The sequence below is a fragment of the Oncorhynchus keta genome, chromosome 4 (genome assembly GCF_023373465.1).
Source record: "Oncorhynchus keta strain PuntledgeMale-10-30-2019 chromosome 4, Oket_V2, whole genome shotgun sequence".
In the NCBI taxonomy this organism is placed as follows: domain Eukaryota; kingdom Metazoa; phylum Chordata; class Actinopteri; order Salmoniformes; family Salmonidae; genus Oncorhynchus; species Oncorhynchus keta.
Genome location: NC_068424.1, coordinates 12,038,956 through 12,052,990, shown reverse-complemented (window position 1 = coordinate 12,052,990; position 14,035 = coordinate 12,038,956). Strand labels below are relative to the sequence as shown.

At 41.2% G+C, this 14,035-nt stretch overlaps 1 protein-coding gene across 1 annotated transcript in view; it reads left to right on the top strand.

Annotated features, from left to right (window-relative positions):
- Positions 1 to 2,710: 2,710 nt before the first annotated feature.
- LOC118377585 (pleckstrin homology-like domain family B member 2) overlaps positions 2,711 to 14,035 on the top strand; it is a 73,213-nt gene continuing 61,888 nt past the window's right edge. Inside the window, 2 exon segments of the mRNA XM_052498247.1 lie at positions 2,711 to 3,250; positions 10,915 to 11,034. Coding sequence (XP_052354207.1) covers positions 10,980 to 11,034 — 55 coding nt within the window. The 5' untranslated portion in view covers positions 2,711 to 3,250; positions 10,915 to 10,979.

The window sequence follows — 14,035 nt, the reverse complement described above, 5'->3', positions numbered from 1 at the left end:
CACCCCCCTTTTCTTGCCCCCTCTTTACTAAAACTGTTCTTCTGTGTATCAGAGGCTGGATTTCAAATAGTATGGTTTTGATAAAAAAATAACCTCTATTTGAGGTTTTATTTTCTCCCACTGAGGCATAGCCACGTGAAGTAGGGGTGCTGAAGGTGCTGCAGCACACCCTGAGAAATGAGAATAAAAAGATATTCATAAAAACATACTCTGCTTTGCCAGAAAAGGTAGTTGTATAATTAAGAACAGTATCTTGCAGGATTCAATAGTTTGAGTTGTAAGAGTTGTTGCCCTGTCATTTTCTCTGTGATGTCATTCTAATGGGATCCATAAAGAACACAACCCTGTCTCTTTCTCTGTGATGTCATTCTAATGGGATCTATAAAGAACACAACCCTGTCTCTTTCTCTGTGATGTCATTCTAATGGGATCCATAAAGAACACAACCCTGTCTCTTTCTCTGTGATGTCATTCTAATGGGATCCATAAAGAACACAACCCTGTCTCTTTCTCTGTGATGTCATTCTAATGGGATCTATAAAGAACACAACCCTGTCTCTTTCTCTGTGATGTCATTCTAATGGGATCTATAAAGAACACAACCCTGTCTCTTTCTCTGTGATGTCATTCTAATGGGATCCATAAAGAACACAACCCTGTCTCTTTCTCTGTGATGTCATTCTAATGGGATCTATAAAGAACACAACCCTGTCTCTTTCTCTGTGATGTCATTCTAATGGGATCCATAAAGAACACAACCCTGTCTCTTTCTCTGTGATGTCATTCTAATGGGATCTATAAAGAACACAACCCTGTCTCTTTCTCTGTGATGTCATTCTAATGGGATCTATAAAGAACACAACCCTGTCTCTTTCTCTGTGATGTCATTCTAATGGGATCTATAATGAACACAACCCTGTCTCTTTCTCTGTGATGTCATTCTAATGGGATCCATAAAGAACACAACCCTGTCTCTTTCTCTGTGATGTCATTCTAATGGGATCTATAAAGAACACAACCCTGTCTCTTTCTCTGTGATGTCATTCTAATGGGATCTATAAAGAACACAACCCTGTCTCTTTCTCTGTGATGTCATTCTAATGGGATCTATAATGAACACAACCCTGTCTCTTTCTCTGTGATGTCATTCTAATGGGATCCATAAAGAACACAACCCTGTCTCTTTCTCTGTGATGTCATTCTAATGGGATCTATAAAGAACACAACCCTGTCTCTTTCTCTGTGATGTCATTCTAATGGGATCCATAAAGAACACAACCCTGTCTCTTTCTCTGTGATGTCATTCTAATGGGATCTATAAAGAACACAACCCTGTCTCTTTCTCTGTGATGTCATTCTAATGGGATCTATAAAGAACACAACCCTGTCTCTTTCTCTGTGATGTCATTCTAATGGGATCCATAAAGAACACAACCCTGTCTCTTTCTCTGTGATGTCATTCTAATGGGATCCATAAAGAACACAACCCTGTCTCTTTCTCTGTGATTTCATTCTAATGGGATCTATAAAGAACACAACCCTGTCTCTTTCTCTGTGATGTCATTCTAATGGGATCTATAAAGAACACAACCCTGTCTCTTTCTCTGTGATGTCATTCTAATGGGATCTATAAAGAACACAACCCTGTCTCTTTCTCTGTGATGTCATTCTAATGGGATCTATAAAGAACACAACCCTGTCTCTTTCTCTGTGATGTCATTCTAATGGGATCTATAAAGAACACAACCCTGTCTCTTTCTCTGTGATGTCATTCTAATGGGATCCATAAAGAACACAACCCTGTCTCTTTCTCTGTGATGTCATTCTAATGGGATCCATAAAGAACACAACCCTGTCTCTTTCTCTGTGATGTCATTCTAATGGGATCTATAAAGAACACAACCCTGTCTCTTTCTCTGTGATGTCATTCTAATGGGATCTTTAAAGAACACAACCCTGTCTCTTTCTCTGTGATGTCATTCTAATGGGATCTATAAAGAACACAACCCTGTCTCTTTCTCTGTGATGTCATTCTAATGGGATCTATAAAGAACACAACCCTGTCTCTTTCTCTGTGATGTCATTCTAATGGGATCCATAAAGAACACAACCCTGTCTCTTTCTCTGTGATGTCATTCTAATGGGATCCATAAAGAACACAACCCTGTCTCTTTCTCTGTGATGTCATTCTAATGGGATCCAGAACATGGAGAACAACCACTTTTTGTGCAGTTTACCATCCTTGCAAACCACTTAATGTAAATGACTGTATTATACATAGGCTGGTCATCTAGGTTTGCATGGTGCGTGCAACACCAGGGTTGTGGGTTCGATTCCCACAGGGGACCAGTATGAAACTGTTTGCACTCACTACTGCAAGTTGCTCTGGATAAGAGTGTCTAATAAAATGGAAAAGGAATTCATAAACCATTTAAGTTTTTACAAAGTACTTCAAGAAACTGGAAAACATATCAAGCAAGATTTTTTTATATTCCACAAGTATTATTAGATTAACTGTTTCGTACAGATAATTATCAGACTCAAGTTACAAATGATGGTAAACACTCAAATGCATTTGGTTAAAACATTTCCACAAAAGTAGTGCACTGGGCCTTTACTTGTCCTGTGTTAGCGGACTGATATACTCTTCAGCGCGGGCAATTATTTTGTTGCAGCACCCCCAAACTACTTCCCGCAGCACTGCTCTGATGTGTTGTTCTATGGGTCTGAGAGAGGCTACAGTAACATTCCCGTCAAGGTGTTTTCAGAGGGTAGAAGTAAGCATACTAAGAAAAAAAGCGGTGGGGGGTGGAAACTAAATACCTCTGGTTTTTAAACCGCTGTAATTCTACCAACAAAGAGAAGGGGGTCCGAGACTGTTTTAGCTTAACTGAAATGCGTTTTTAATCAAATACATTCGTTTTGGATTTTAAACCCGCGTGTTTTTTTTTCATGCAGTGAATAAACTTTCTTAGGGGCGGGTTTACTTTTTACCCCAGTCTGTCTATTCGCGTCAAGCAGGCGTCACCACCCCATTTTTGGGGAGTTGGTGCGCTCCTTACCTCAAACTCAACTGGATGGAAATCCGTGGACACAAAGTCCCAAGTTATTTCTGGAGCTTTGTACTGGGTTGAAGGAGGATAAGAAAGCAGGGGGGTTACTTTTCACCAATTGTCATGATAATTGTTGTACATAGAGAAATAAGGAAAAATCCTGCTGTTATTTCCGCTGGATGGAACTCAGTAAAAAGGTTAGTAAAAGTAGCCTTCTCTCAAAACTTCACTGGCTTGGAGGAATCTCAAGCGGCGCCAACATGTATGCGCAAGTGTGCATGTGGAACGTGGTTTTGTAGCCTTTTGTGACTTGTGGGGAAATGATACAGGTATTTGTTTGTCTGCTGATTTGATTTAATGGTAGTAAATTGGCAAGGGTAGGCTACTTGACCATTTGCGTCACTCTTGCTCTGTTGCAACCATCAATTCTATAATTGCTACAGATAAGAACCGATCTTGCTTTAGCCCCATGCTTTACCTTTTAGGCGAAATTGACTTACGACCAAAGTTAAAGTCTATCTTGACGTCAACGTTGTAAGCAGTACCCACACATCACCTCAGCCAAGTCTCATAGACAAGACGTAGCATAGTAAAAGTACATCCGGGATGCTGAAACTAGTATAATATGATTACATAAGACAGAAGGTTATTTTAAAGGGACATTTTTAAAAAATCCTTAAATGTTATGTTAATCATCTCCAGTACCACCCCAACATTAATGTATGTAAAAATGGCACGTTGCTATGTTTTGTAGTAAAAAAAGATAGAGGAAGCTACGTTTTACCAATGACATTGGTTAAAATCACAATGCACACCAATTATCAGGAGGTGTTGCCTCCTAATTGTCTATTTATTGGTGGATGTCATTGGAAACATTTCTTTCTTTTTTAATACAACATATAAACTTGACATTTTCCAATTTAATACAAATAAAAAAAACGTAAATATCACATTTGCATAAGTATTCAGACCCTTTACTCACTACTTTGTTGAAGCACCTTTGGCCGTGATTACATCAAGTCTTCTTCAGTACGACACTACAAGCTTGGCACACCTGTATTCGGAGAGTTTCTTCCATCTTTCCCTGTAGCTCCTCTCAAGCTCTGCCAGGTTGAATGGGGAGCGTCGATGCACAGCTATTTTCAGGTCTCAAGTGATGTTCGATCGGGTGTAAGTCTGGACTCTGGCTGGGGCATTCAGAGACTTGTCATGAAGCCGCTCCTGCTTGGTCTTAGCTGTGTGATTAGGGTCGTTGTCCTGTTGGAAGGTGAACCTTGACCCCAGTCTGAGGTCCTGAGAGCTCTGGAGCAGGTTTTCATCAAGGATCTCTGATACATAGTTTCTGGTGACATTTTGTGACGTTTTTGTTCGTTAAGTTTTTTTCCCCGGCTGTTCAGACACTTTTTTTTCACGGAGGCACACCAAAGTTGGTAGCTGAAATCTACGCCCATTTGTCAGTGATTCGTCAACAGTAGGAACTCTTATTTTAAATAAAAATAATAAAATATGGGGGTGAAATGGTGTTTCACATGTCACCATTAATATCCACACTATGAGGAGAGTTAATATCCACACTATGAGGAGAGTTAATATCCACACTATGAGGAGAGTTAATATCCACACTATGAGGAGAGTTAATATCCACACTATGAGGAGAGTTAATATCCACACTATGAGGAGAGTTAATATCCACACTATGAGGAGAGTTAATATCCACACTATGAGGAGAGTTAATATCCACACTATGAGGAGAGTTAATATCCACACTATGAGGAGAGTTAATATCCACACTATGAGGAGAGTTAATATCCACACTATGAGGAGAGTTAATATCCACACTATGAGGAGAGTTAATATCCACACTATGAGGATAGTTAATATCCACACTATGAGGAGAGTTAATATCCACACTATGAGGAGAGTTAATATCCACACGATGAGGAGAGTTAATATCCACACTATGAGGAGAGTTAATATCCACACTATGAGGAGAGTTAATATCCACACTATGAGGAGAGTTAATATCCATACTATGAGGAGAGTTAATATCCACACGATGAGGAGAGTTAATATCCATACTATGAGGAGAGTTAATATCCACACTATGAGGAGAGTTAATATCCACACTATGAGGAGAGTTAATATCCACACGATGAGGAGAGTTAATATCCACACGATGAGGAGAGTTAATATCCACACGATGAGGAGAGTTAATATCCACACTATGAGGAGAGTTAATATCCACACTATGAGGAGAGTTAATATCCACACTATGAGGAGAGTTAATATCCACACTATGAGGAGAGTTAATATCCACACTATGAGGAGAGTTAATATCCACACTATGAGGAGAGTTAATATCCACACTATGAGGAGAGTTAATATCCACACTATGAGGAGAGTTAATATCCACACTATGAGGAGAGTTAATATCCACACGATGAGGATAGTTAATATCCACACGATGAGGAGAGTTAATATCCACACGATGAGGAGAGTTAATATCCACACGATGAGGAGAGTTAATATCCACACTATGAGGAGAGTTAATATCCACACTATGAGGAGAGTTAATATCCACACTATGAGGAGAGTTAATATCCACACTATGAGGAGAGTTAATATCCACACTGAGGAGAGTTAATATCCACACTATGAGGAGAGTTAATATCCACACTATGAGGAGAGTTAATATCCACACGATGAGGAGAGTTAATATCCACACGATGAGGAGAGTTAATATCCACACGATGAGGAGAGTTAATATAAAGTCCCTCTTAATTCACCTGCACTTTAATTTCTTTGTTGTTCTGTTTCCATACAATCCATTATGTACAATTACACTAAATATTATTTGAATAATGCAAGTTTTTAAATCCCTGCGGTCTTTAAAATGACATTCAGGAGCTAAAGGTTTTCAATAGTTGTTTTTAATTAATACAAAAATATATACATTGGAATATATTGGAATGGTATATAAGTATAATATGGGGAAACTGGCCCCCAGGTGCCAGTTTCCCCTAGTAGGGGATGGAGTGAGTTGCCCCCAACACACTCATCCATCATATTACTACTTTACTCTAAAATGATCTACATTTTTCTCTCTAAACAAGTGGATTATTTAAGATAGAAAAAATATATATATAAAATCTGGCAACATTTTGTGATTTTAATGTGAATTACAGGGAGGGGGGGGTCAAGTACCCTAACGGTGCTCCTATGAACAGTCTAATAATGAATTTAACCTTAAAATGCTTTTGGGGAAACCGGGCTTAGTTCAGTTCAGAGAGACAACGTGATTTCACATGATAAGACATAACTGCCTGCGGTCATAGAAGGTAGAACTGAAGTAAGCCAAAGGAAGTCTGTCTGTCTTTCACCGGCTTTAGCTCTGCTCTGGGACTCTGTTATTTATTCAGACAGGGGCTTTGATTTAAGATGGCAAGATTAGCCACATTACTTTATTTGTTTTATAAAAGAGAGAGAGGACATTTAATTGAAAGCAGCAGCATTTGTCAGCTGACATGGCAATGTTACTCACGGATACTTAATGTAAACTCACTTCCCTCCTTCCTTCCCATCCTACCTTAGTCTATAGTAGACGTATTTATTTAAAGGTGTCCCCATGCTTCCCATCCTACCTTAGTCTATAGTAGACGTATTCATTTAAAGGTGTCCCCATGCTTCCCATCCTAGCTTAGTCTATAGTAGACGTATTTATTTAAAGGTGTCCCCATGCTTCCCATCCTACCTTAGTCTATAGTAGACATATTCATTTAAAGGTGTCCCCATGCTTCCCATCCTACCTTAGTCTATAGTAGACCTATTCATTTAAAGGTGTCAGCATGCTTCCCATCCTACCTTAGTCTATAGTAGACATATTCATTTAAAGGTGTCCCCATGCTTCCCATCCTACCTTAGTCTATAGTAGACATATTCATTTAAAGGTGTCCCCATGCTTCCCATCCTACCTTAGTCTATAGTAGACCTATTAATTTAAAGGTGTCAGCATGCTTCCCATCCTACCTTAGTCTATAGTAGACGTATTCATTTAAAGGTGTCCTGTCCCCATGCTTCCCATCCTACCTTAGTCTATAGTAGACGTATTCATTTAAAGGTGTCCCCATGCTTCCCATCCTACCTTAGTCTATAGGAGACGTATTCATTTAAAGGTGTCCCCATGCTTCCCATCCTACCTTAGTCTATAGTAGACGTATTCATTTAAAGGTGTCCCCATGCTTCCCATCCTACCTTAGTCTATAGGAGACGTATTCATTTAAAGGTGTCCCCATGCTTCCCACCCTACCTTAGTCTATAGGAGACGTATTCATTTAAAGGTGTCCCCATGCTTCCCATCCTACCTTAGTCTATAGTAGACGTATTCATTTAAAGGTGTCCTGTCCCCATGCTTCCCATCCTACCTTAGTCTATAGTAGACGTATTCATTTAAAGGTGTCCCCATGCTTCCCATCCTACCTTAGTCTATAGTAGACGTATTCATTTAAAGGTGTCCCCATGCTTCCCATCCTACCTTAGTCTATAGGAGACGTATTCATTTAAAGGTGTCAGCATGCTTCCCATCCTACCTTAGTCTATAGTAGACATATTCATTTAAAGGTGTCCCCATGCTTCCCATCCTACCTTAGTCTATAGTAGACGTATTCATTTAAAGGTGTCCCCATGCTTCCCATCCTACCTTAGTCTATAGTAGACGTATTCATTTAAAGGTGTCCCCGTGCTTCCCATCCTACCTTAGTCTATAGTAGACGTATTCATTTAAAGGTGTCCCCATGCTTCCCATCCTACCTTAGTCTATAGTAGACGTATTCATTTAAAGGTGTCCCCGTGCTTCCCATCCTACCTTAGTCTATAGTAGACGTATTCATTTAAAGGTGTCCCCGTGCTTCCCATCCTACCTTAGTCTATAGTAGACGTATTCATTTAAAGGTGTCCCCATGCTTCCCATCCTACCTTAGTCTATAGTAGACGTATTCATTTAAAGGTGTCCCCGTGCTTCCCATCCTACCTTAGTCTATAGTAGACGTATTCATTTAAAGGTGTCCCCATGCTTCCCATCCTACCTTAGTCTATAGTAGACGTATTCATTTAAAGGTGTCCCCATGCTTCCCATCCTACCTTAGTCTATAGTAGACGTATTCATTTAAAGGTGTCCCCATGCTTCCCATCCTACCTTAGTCTATAGTAGACGTATTCATTTAAAGGTGTCCCCATGCTTCCCATCCTACCTTAGTCTATAGTAGACGTATTCATTTAAAGGTGTCCCCATGCTTCCCATCCTACCTTAGTCTATAGTAGACGTATTCATTTAAAGGTGTCCCCATGCTTCCCATCCTACCTTAGTCTATAGTAGACGTATTCATTTAAAGGTGTCCCCATGCTTCCCATCCTACCTTAGTCTATAGTAGACGTATTCATTTAAAGGTGTCCCCATGCTTCCCATCCTACCTTAGTCTATAGTAGACGTATTCATTTAAAGGTGTCCCCATGCTTCCCATCCTACCTTAGTCTATAGTAGACGTATTCATTTAAAGGTGTCCCCATGTTAGTTTTGGACTTGATTTTCCCCCCCGGCTGTTCGGGTGCACATTTTTTTTTCAGGAAGCCAAAGTTGGTAGCTGAAGTCTATGTCCCTTTGTCAGTGATTGGTCAACAGTAGGGATTATTCAATAGAGCGAGAGATTACTTGTTTTCATGCAAATTCTTTCATTGAGAAATACTGCACCAAAAATCTTAGTCAAATTGCACCAATAAGATCTCCCCAGCAAACATGTCAAAATTAATGACAGGTCCTGACTATTTTGAATTAATGACAGGTCCTGACTATTTTGAAGAAGTGTATACTGGCTATGGCATCTCAAAATGGACAAACAGTACTATTGCCCCCCTATTTGTTTCAAGCGAAGGTCTCTTTGGCAAATCACAGGAGTAGAATGTATTAGCTGAACAGAGGCTATCGATTTAGATCAGCCAGAATAAACTGGTACCAGACATCTGTATGATCAAAGTGTGTGCGGTTATCGTTGTAGCTGGGGGATAGCTGTAAAAAACTAAATGTCCTGTAGCCCACATTGTGTTTTTGTGTTGTCTTGGGGGAGGGAGGAAATTAGAAAGTAGCTTAAACAGATAAGGGCAGCAGTTGTATAACAGTGGCAGACTGTTGAAAGTCAGGGAATTAGAGTTTAAGAAAAGGCTGCTGTTAAACACACAACGTTTATTATTTCAGTGAAATACAGAACCGTTCCGTATGTTATCTAACGGGTGGCATCCATCAGTCTAAATATTGCTGTTACATTGCACAACCTTCAATGTTATGTCATAATTACGTAAAATTCCGGCAAATTAGTTCCTAACGAGCCAGGTGGCCCAAACTGTTGCATATACACTGACTCTGCGTGCAATGAACGCAAGAGAAGTGACACAATTTCACCTGGTTAATATTGCCTGTTAACCTGGATTTCTTTTAGCTAAATATGCAGGTTTAAAAATATATACTTCTGTGTATTGAAAGGCATTGGTGTTTATGGTTAGATACACGTTGGAGCAACGACAGTCCTTTTACGCAAATGCGCACCGCAACGATTATATGCAACGCAGGACACGCTAGATAAACTACTAATATCATCAACCATGTGTAGTTATAACTAGTGATTAAGTTTAATGTTCACTAGCAACTTACCTTGGCTTCTTACTGCATTCGCGAAACAGGCGGGCTCCTTGTGAGGCAGGTGGTTAGAGCGTTGGACTAGTTAACCGTAAGTTTACGAGATAGAATCCCTGAGCTGACAAGGTAAAAATCTGTCGTTCTGCCCCTGAACAAGGCAGTTAACCTACTGTTCCTAGACCAGTTAACCCACTGTTCCTAGACCAGTTAACCCACTGTTCCTAGACCAGTTAACCCACCGTTCCTAGGCCGTCATTGAAAATAAGAATGTGTTCTTAACTGACAAAATGACCGATTTACGATTGTCATGAAAACTTGAAATCTGCCCTAAATAATCGTCCATTCCGATGAATCGGTCGACCTCTAGTCTCTCGTATCAGTAACAGACAGCTGGATGGAACAGTTTGGTCGTTGTTTTTCTCCAGAGTTGAGTCGTTTGCCAGGGATCCCTAACCTGCAACCTCAATGCTATAAGAATCAGACTAGTTTAATACAGATTAGACCTCAATGCTAGAAACATCAGACTAGTTTAATATAGATTAGACCTCAATCCTCTATAAAAATCAGACTAGTTTAATCCTGACTGAGCAGTGCAGCAGATGAACAGGCCTGACTGTGTGGTTGACTGACCAGTGCAGCAGATGAACAGGCCTGACCGTGTGGTTGACTGACCAGTGCAGCAGATGAACAGACCCGGCCGTATTGTTGACTGAGCAGTGCAGCAGATGAACAGACCCGACCGTATTGTTGACTGAGCAGTGCAGCAGATGAACAGACCCGACCGTATTGTTGACTGAGCAGTGCAGCAGATGAACAGACCCGACCGTATTGTTGACTGAGCAGTGCAGCAGATGAACAGACCCGACCGTATTGTTGACTGAGCAGTGCAGCAGATGAACAGACCCGACCGTATTGTTGACTGAGCAGTGCAGCAGATGAACAGACCCGACCGTATTGTTGACTGAGCAGTGCAGCAGATGAACAGACCCGACCGTATTGTTGACTGAGTAGTGCAGCAGATGAACAGACCTGACCGTATTGTTGACTGAGCAGTGCAGCAGATGAACAGGATATAGGTTGTAATACAGACAACTGGGAGGACAAATACAGACTGTCTTGTCTGTTTGAATTGCATCTCATTTAGTTTGTGTTATATCTGACTGTGTGTTTTCTCCCCAGGTTACACTCTGAGTCTGGGTAAATCCTGCTTCTTGCGCTTCAACCATCCAGAGGAGGCCAGCCATATGAACAGGATGCTGCCTCTGAAGACCCCTGTCTCACCCCTGGGCTACAGCACAGGTAACATACACGCCCCTACCCTCTATCACCTCTGACCTCCCCTTGACTCCAATCCTCGCTTCTACTTTGTTCACTCCCCTCCCTCCCCCATATATCCCATCAGCCCATAGTCCCTCAAATGTCATATGACTTCCTGTATTCCACTGTGTGTGAGGGTACAGTTACAGGTGGAACCCATCCTGACAGTTGTGTGTGATTGAGACGTGTTCATGCGTGACGAAGGCATTCTTGCGTCCCTAATATATGCGAGATCTTCATAGAGGGGTCTCTGAAGAGCCGCAGGGTTAGAAACACAGAAGGGATGCTTTATTGTAGGGTGTAAAACTGTCTGTTACCCCCCACAAACCTAAAACACACTTCTCTAGAACAAGGCTGGTGGAATGTTCTTCAGAACTGACGATCACTGTCGTCATGGTGATGCAGCTGTAACCATGGTGATTGATCAATCAATCAAATGTATTTATAAAGCCCTTCTTACATCAGCTGATGTCTCAAAGTGCTGTACAGAAACCCAGCCTAAAATCCCAAACAGCAAGCAATGCAGGTGTAGAAGCACGGTGGCTAGGAAAACCCCCCTAGAAAGGCCAGAACCTAGGAAGAAACTTAGAGAGGAACCAGGCTATGAGGGGTGGCCTGTTCTCTTCTGGCTGTGCCAGGTGGAGATTATAACAGATCATGACCAAGATGTTCAAATGTTTATAGATGACCAGCAGGGTCAAATAATAATAATCACAGTAGTTGTCGAGGGTGCAACAGGTCAGCACCTCAGGAGTAAATGTCAGTTGGCTTTTCATAGCCGATCATTCATAGTATCTCCGCCCCTGCAGTCTCTAGAGAGTTGAAAACAGCAGGTCTGGGACAGGTAGCACGTTCCGTGAACAGGTCAGGGTTGCATAGCCGCAGGCAGAACAGTTGAAACTGGAGCAGCAGCACGGCCAGGTGGACTGGGGACAGCAAGGGGGGGGGGGGTTATATATAGGCTATATACAGGGGGGTACCGGTCAATGTGGAGACTATACAGGGGGTACCGGTCAATGTGGAGGCTATATACAGGGGGTACCGGTCAATGTGGAGACTATATACAGGGGGTACCGGTCAATGTGGAGGCTATATACAGGGGGTACCGGTCAATGTGGAGCCTATATACAGGGGGTACCGGTCAATGTGGAGCCTATATACAGGGGGTACCGGTCAATGTGGAGCCTATATATAGGGGGTACCGGTCAATGTGGAGCCTATATACAGGGGGTACCGGTCAATGTGGAGCCTATATACAGGGGGTACCGGTCAATGTGGAGGCTATATACAGGGGGTACCGGTCAATGTGGAGGCTATATACAGGGGGTACCGGTCAATGTGGAGGCTATATACAGGGGGGTACCAGTCAATGTGGAGGCTATATACAGGGGGTACCAGTCAATGTGGAGGCTATATACAGGGGGGTACCAGTCAATGTGGAGGCTATATACAGGGGGTACCGGTCAATGTAGATCTTCGATTTGATTTCCAATGATTTGCAGGTTAGCTAGTAGGATGGAAGGCAGTGGGGGTTTTTCGATTGCCTACGAATTCTCAGAAGGCAGCCCGACTTCCGTCCTCTTTTCCTCCATCTTCACGCAAATGACGGGGATTTGGGTCTGTTCCCGGGAAAGACGTTTGGGCTCGTCGGAATCGTTAAAGGAAAAATAATCTTCTGCCAGTGACACATCCACATCATTACTGGAATGGTGCAGGATAGCCAGCTAGCACATAACATTCTGAGAACCATATGTTTCTTAGGTGGGATTTTCAGTACTTCAGCCTAATGTTTTCTGCTTGTTTCCTCATGGTTCTATTTAAAGTCATGTTCTCAGAACATTAAGAAAACTTTCCATAAAAACATTAGAAAACAACATTAGTAACATTCCAAAAATGCTCTAATAATGTTATTTAAAAACATATACATTTTGTTCTCAGCGACAACAATTGTCCTTTATCTTGTTTAGTGTGTTCAGGTGTTCACTGATTGGCCACACCGGATCTTAATGAGTGTTTACTTTGAAATGGGGTTTCGTTTGAATCGACTAAAATGAACAGCTACATATGAGTTAAAAAAAAACATGTCATGCCAGCTCCATCCTGGTGGCACACAGTGGACTAATTCCATGGATAGAGAACAGAAGAGCATAGGTTCGAATCTCACTGTCGCCGTGTCACAATAAATAAAGAAATGTGTTATTATGATTAACACCTATGCAAATTAATTCCCATTTGGCGCGTCTGCCTGGAATTCAGAACAGTTAACCAGCTAGCAGTGTTATTATGATTAACACCTATGCAAATTAATTCCCATTTGGCGCGTCTGCCTGGAATTCAGAACAGTTAACCAGCTAGCAGTGTTATTATGATTAACACCTATGCAAATTAATTTCCATTTGGCCTGTCTGTGCCTGGAATTCAGAACAGTTAACCAGCTAGCAGTGTTATTAAAGGTAGTATTGAAACATTCAGTAAACGTTTTAAGAAAGTTATTAAAAAACCTGCAATCAACGGTAGAATTTACATTCTCAGAACGTTAATAAAACCTCCCAGGAAAACTTTCAGGCAACCCTAGTAAAACGTTCTCAGAACCTCCCTGCAACATCCCTCGTTCTAATATTTATTTACATATTTCTTAATTCCGTTCTTTTACTTTTGGATGTGTGTGTATTGTTGTGAATTGTTAGATACTACTGCACTGTTAGAGCTAGGAACACAAGTATTTCACCACACCGGCAATAACATCTGCTAAATATGTGTTTGTGACCAATACAATTTGATTTGTATGTTCCCAGAACAGGCGAATAGTTTCAATTCCCTTCCCAGAACGTTTATAAAAATAAAATAAAAACATTTTGTTTTATCGATCAGGAAACTTTTGACTTCATTCCCAGAACCAATGGGCAATCATAAACATTAATGTTCATTCCCAGGAACTGCATGCTAACTGGGTAGATACACACATGCCCGTCTACGTTTAGTG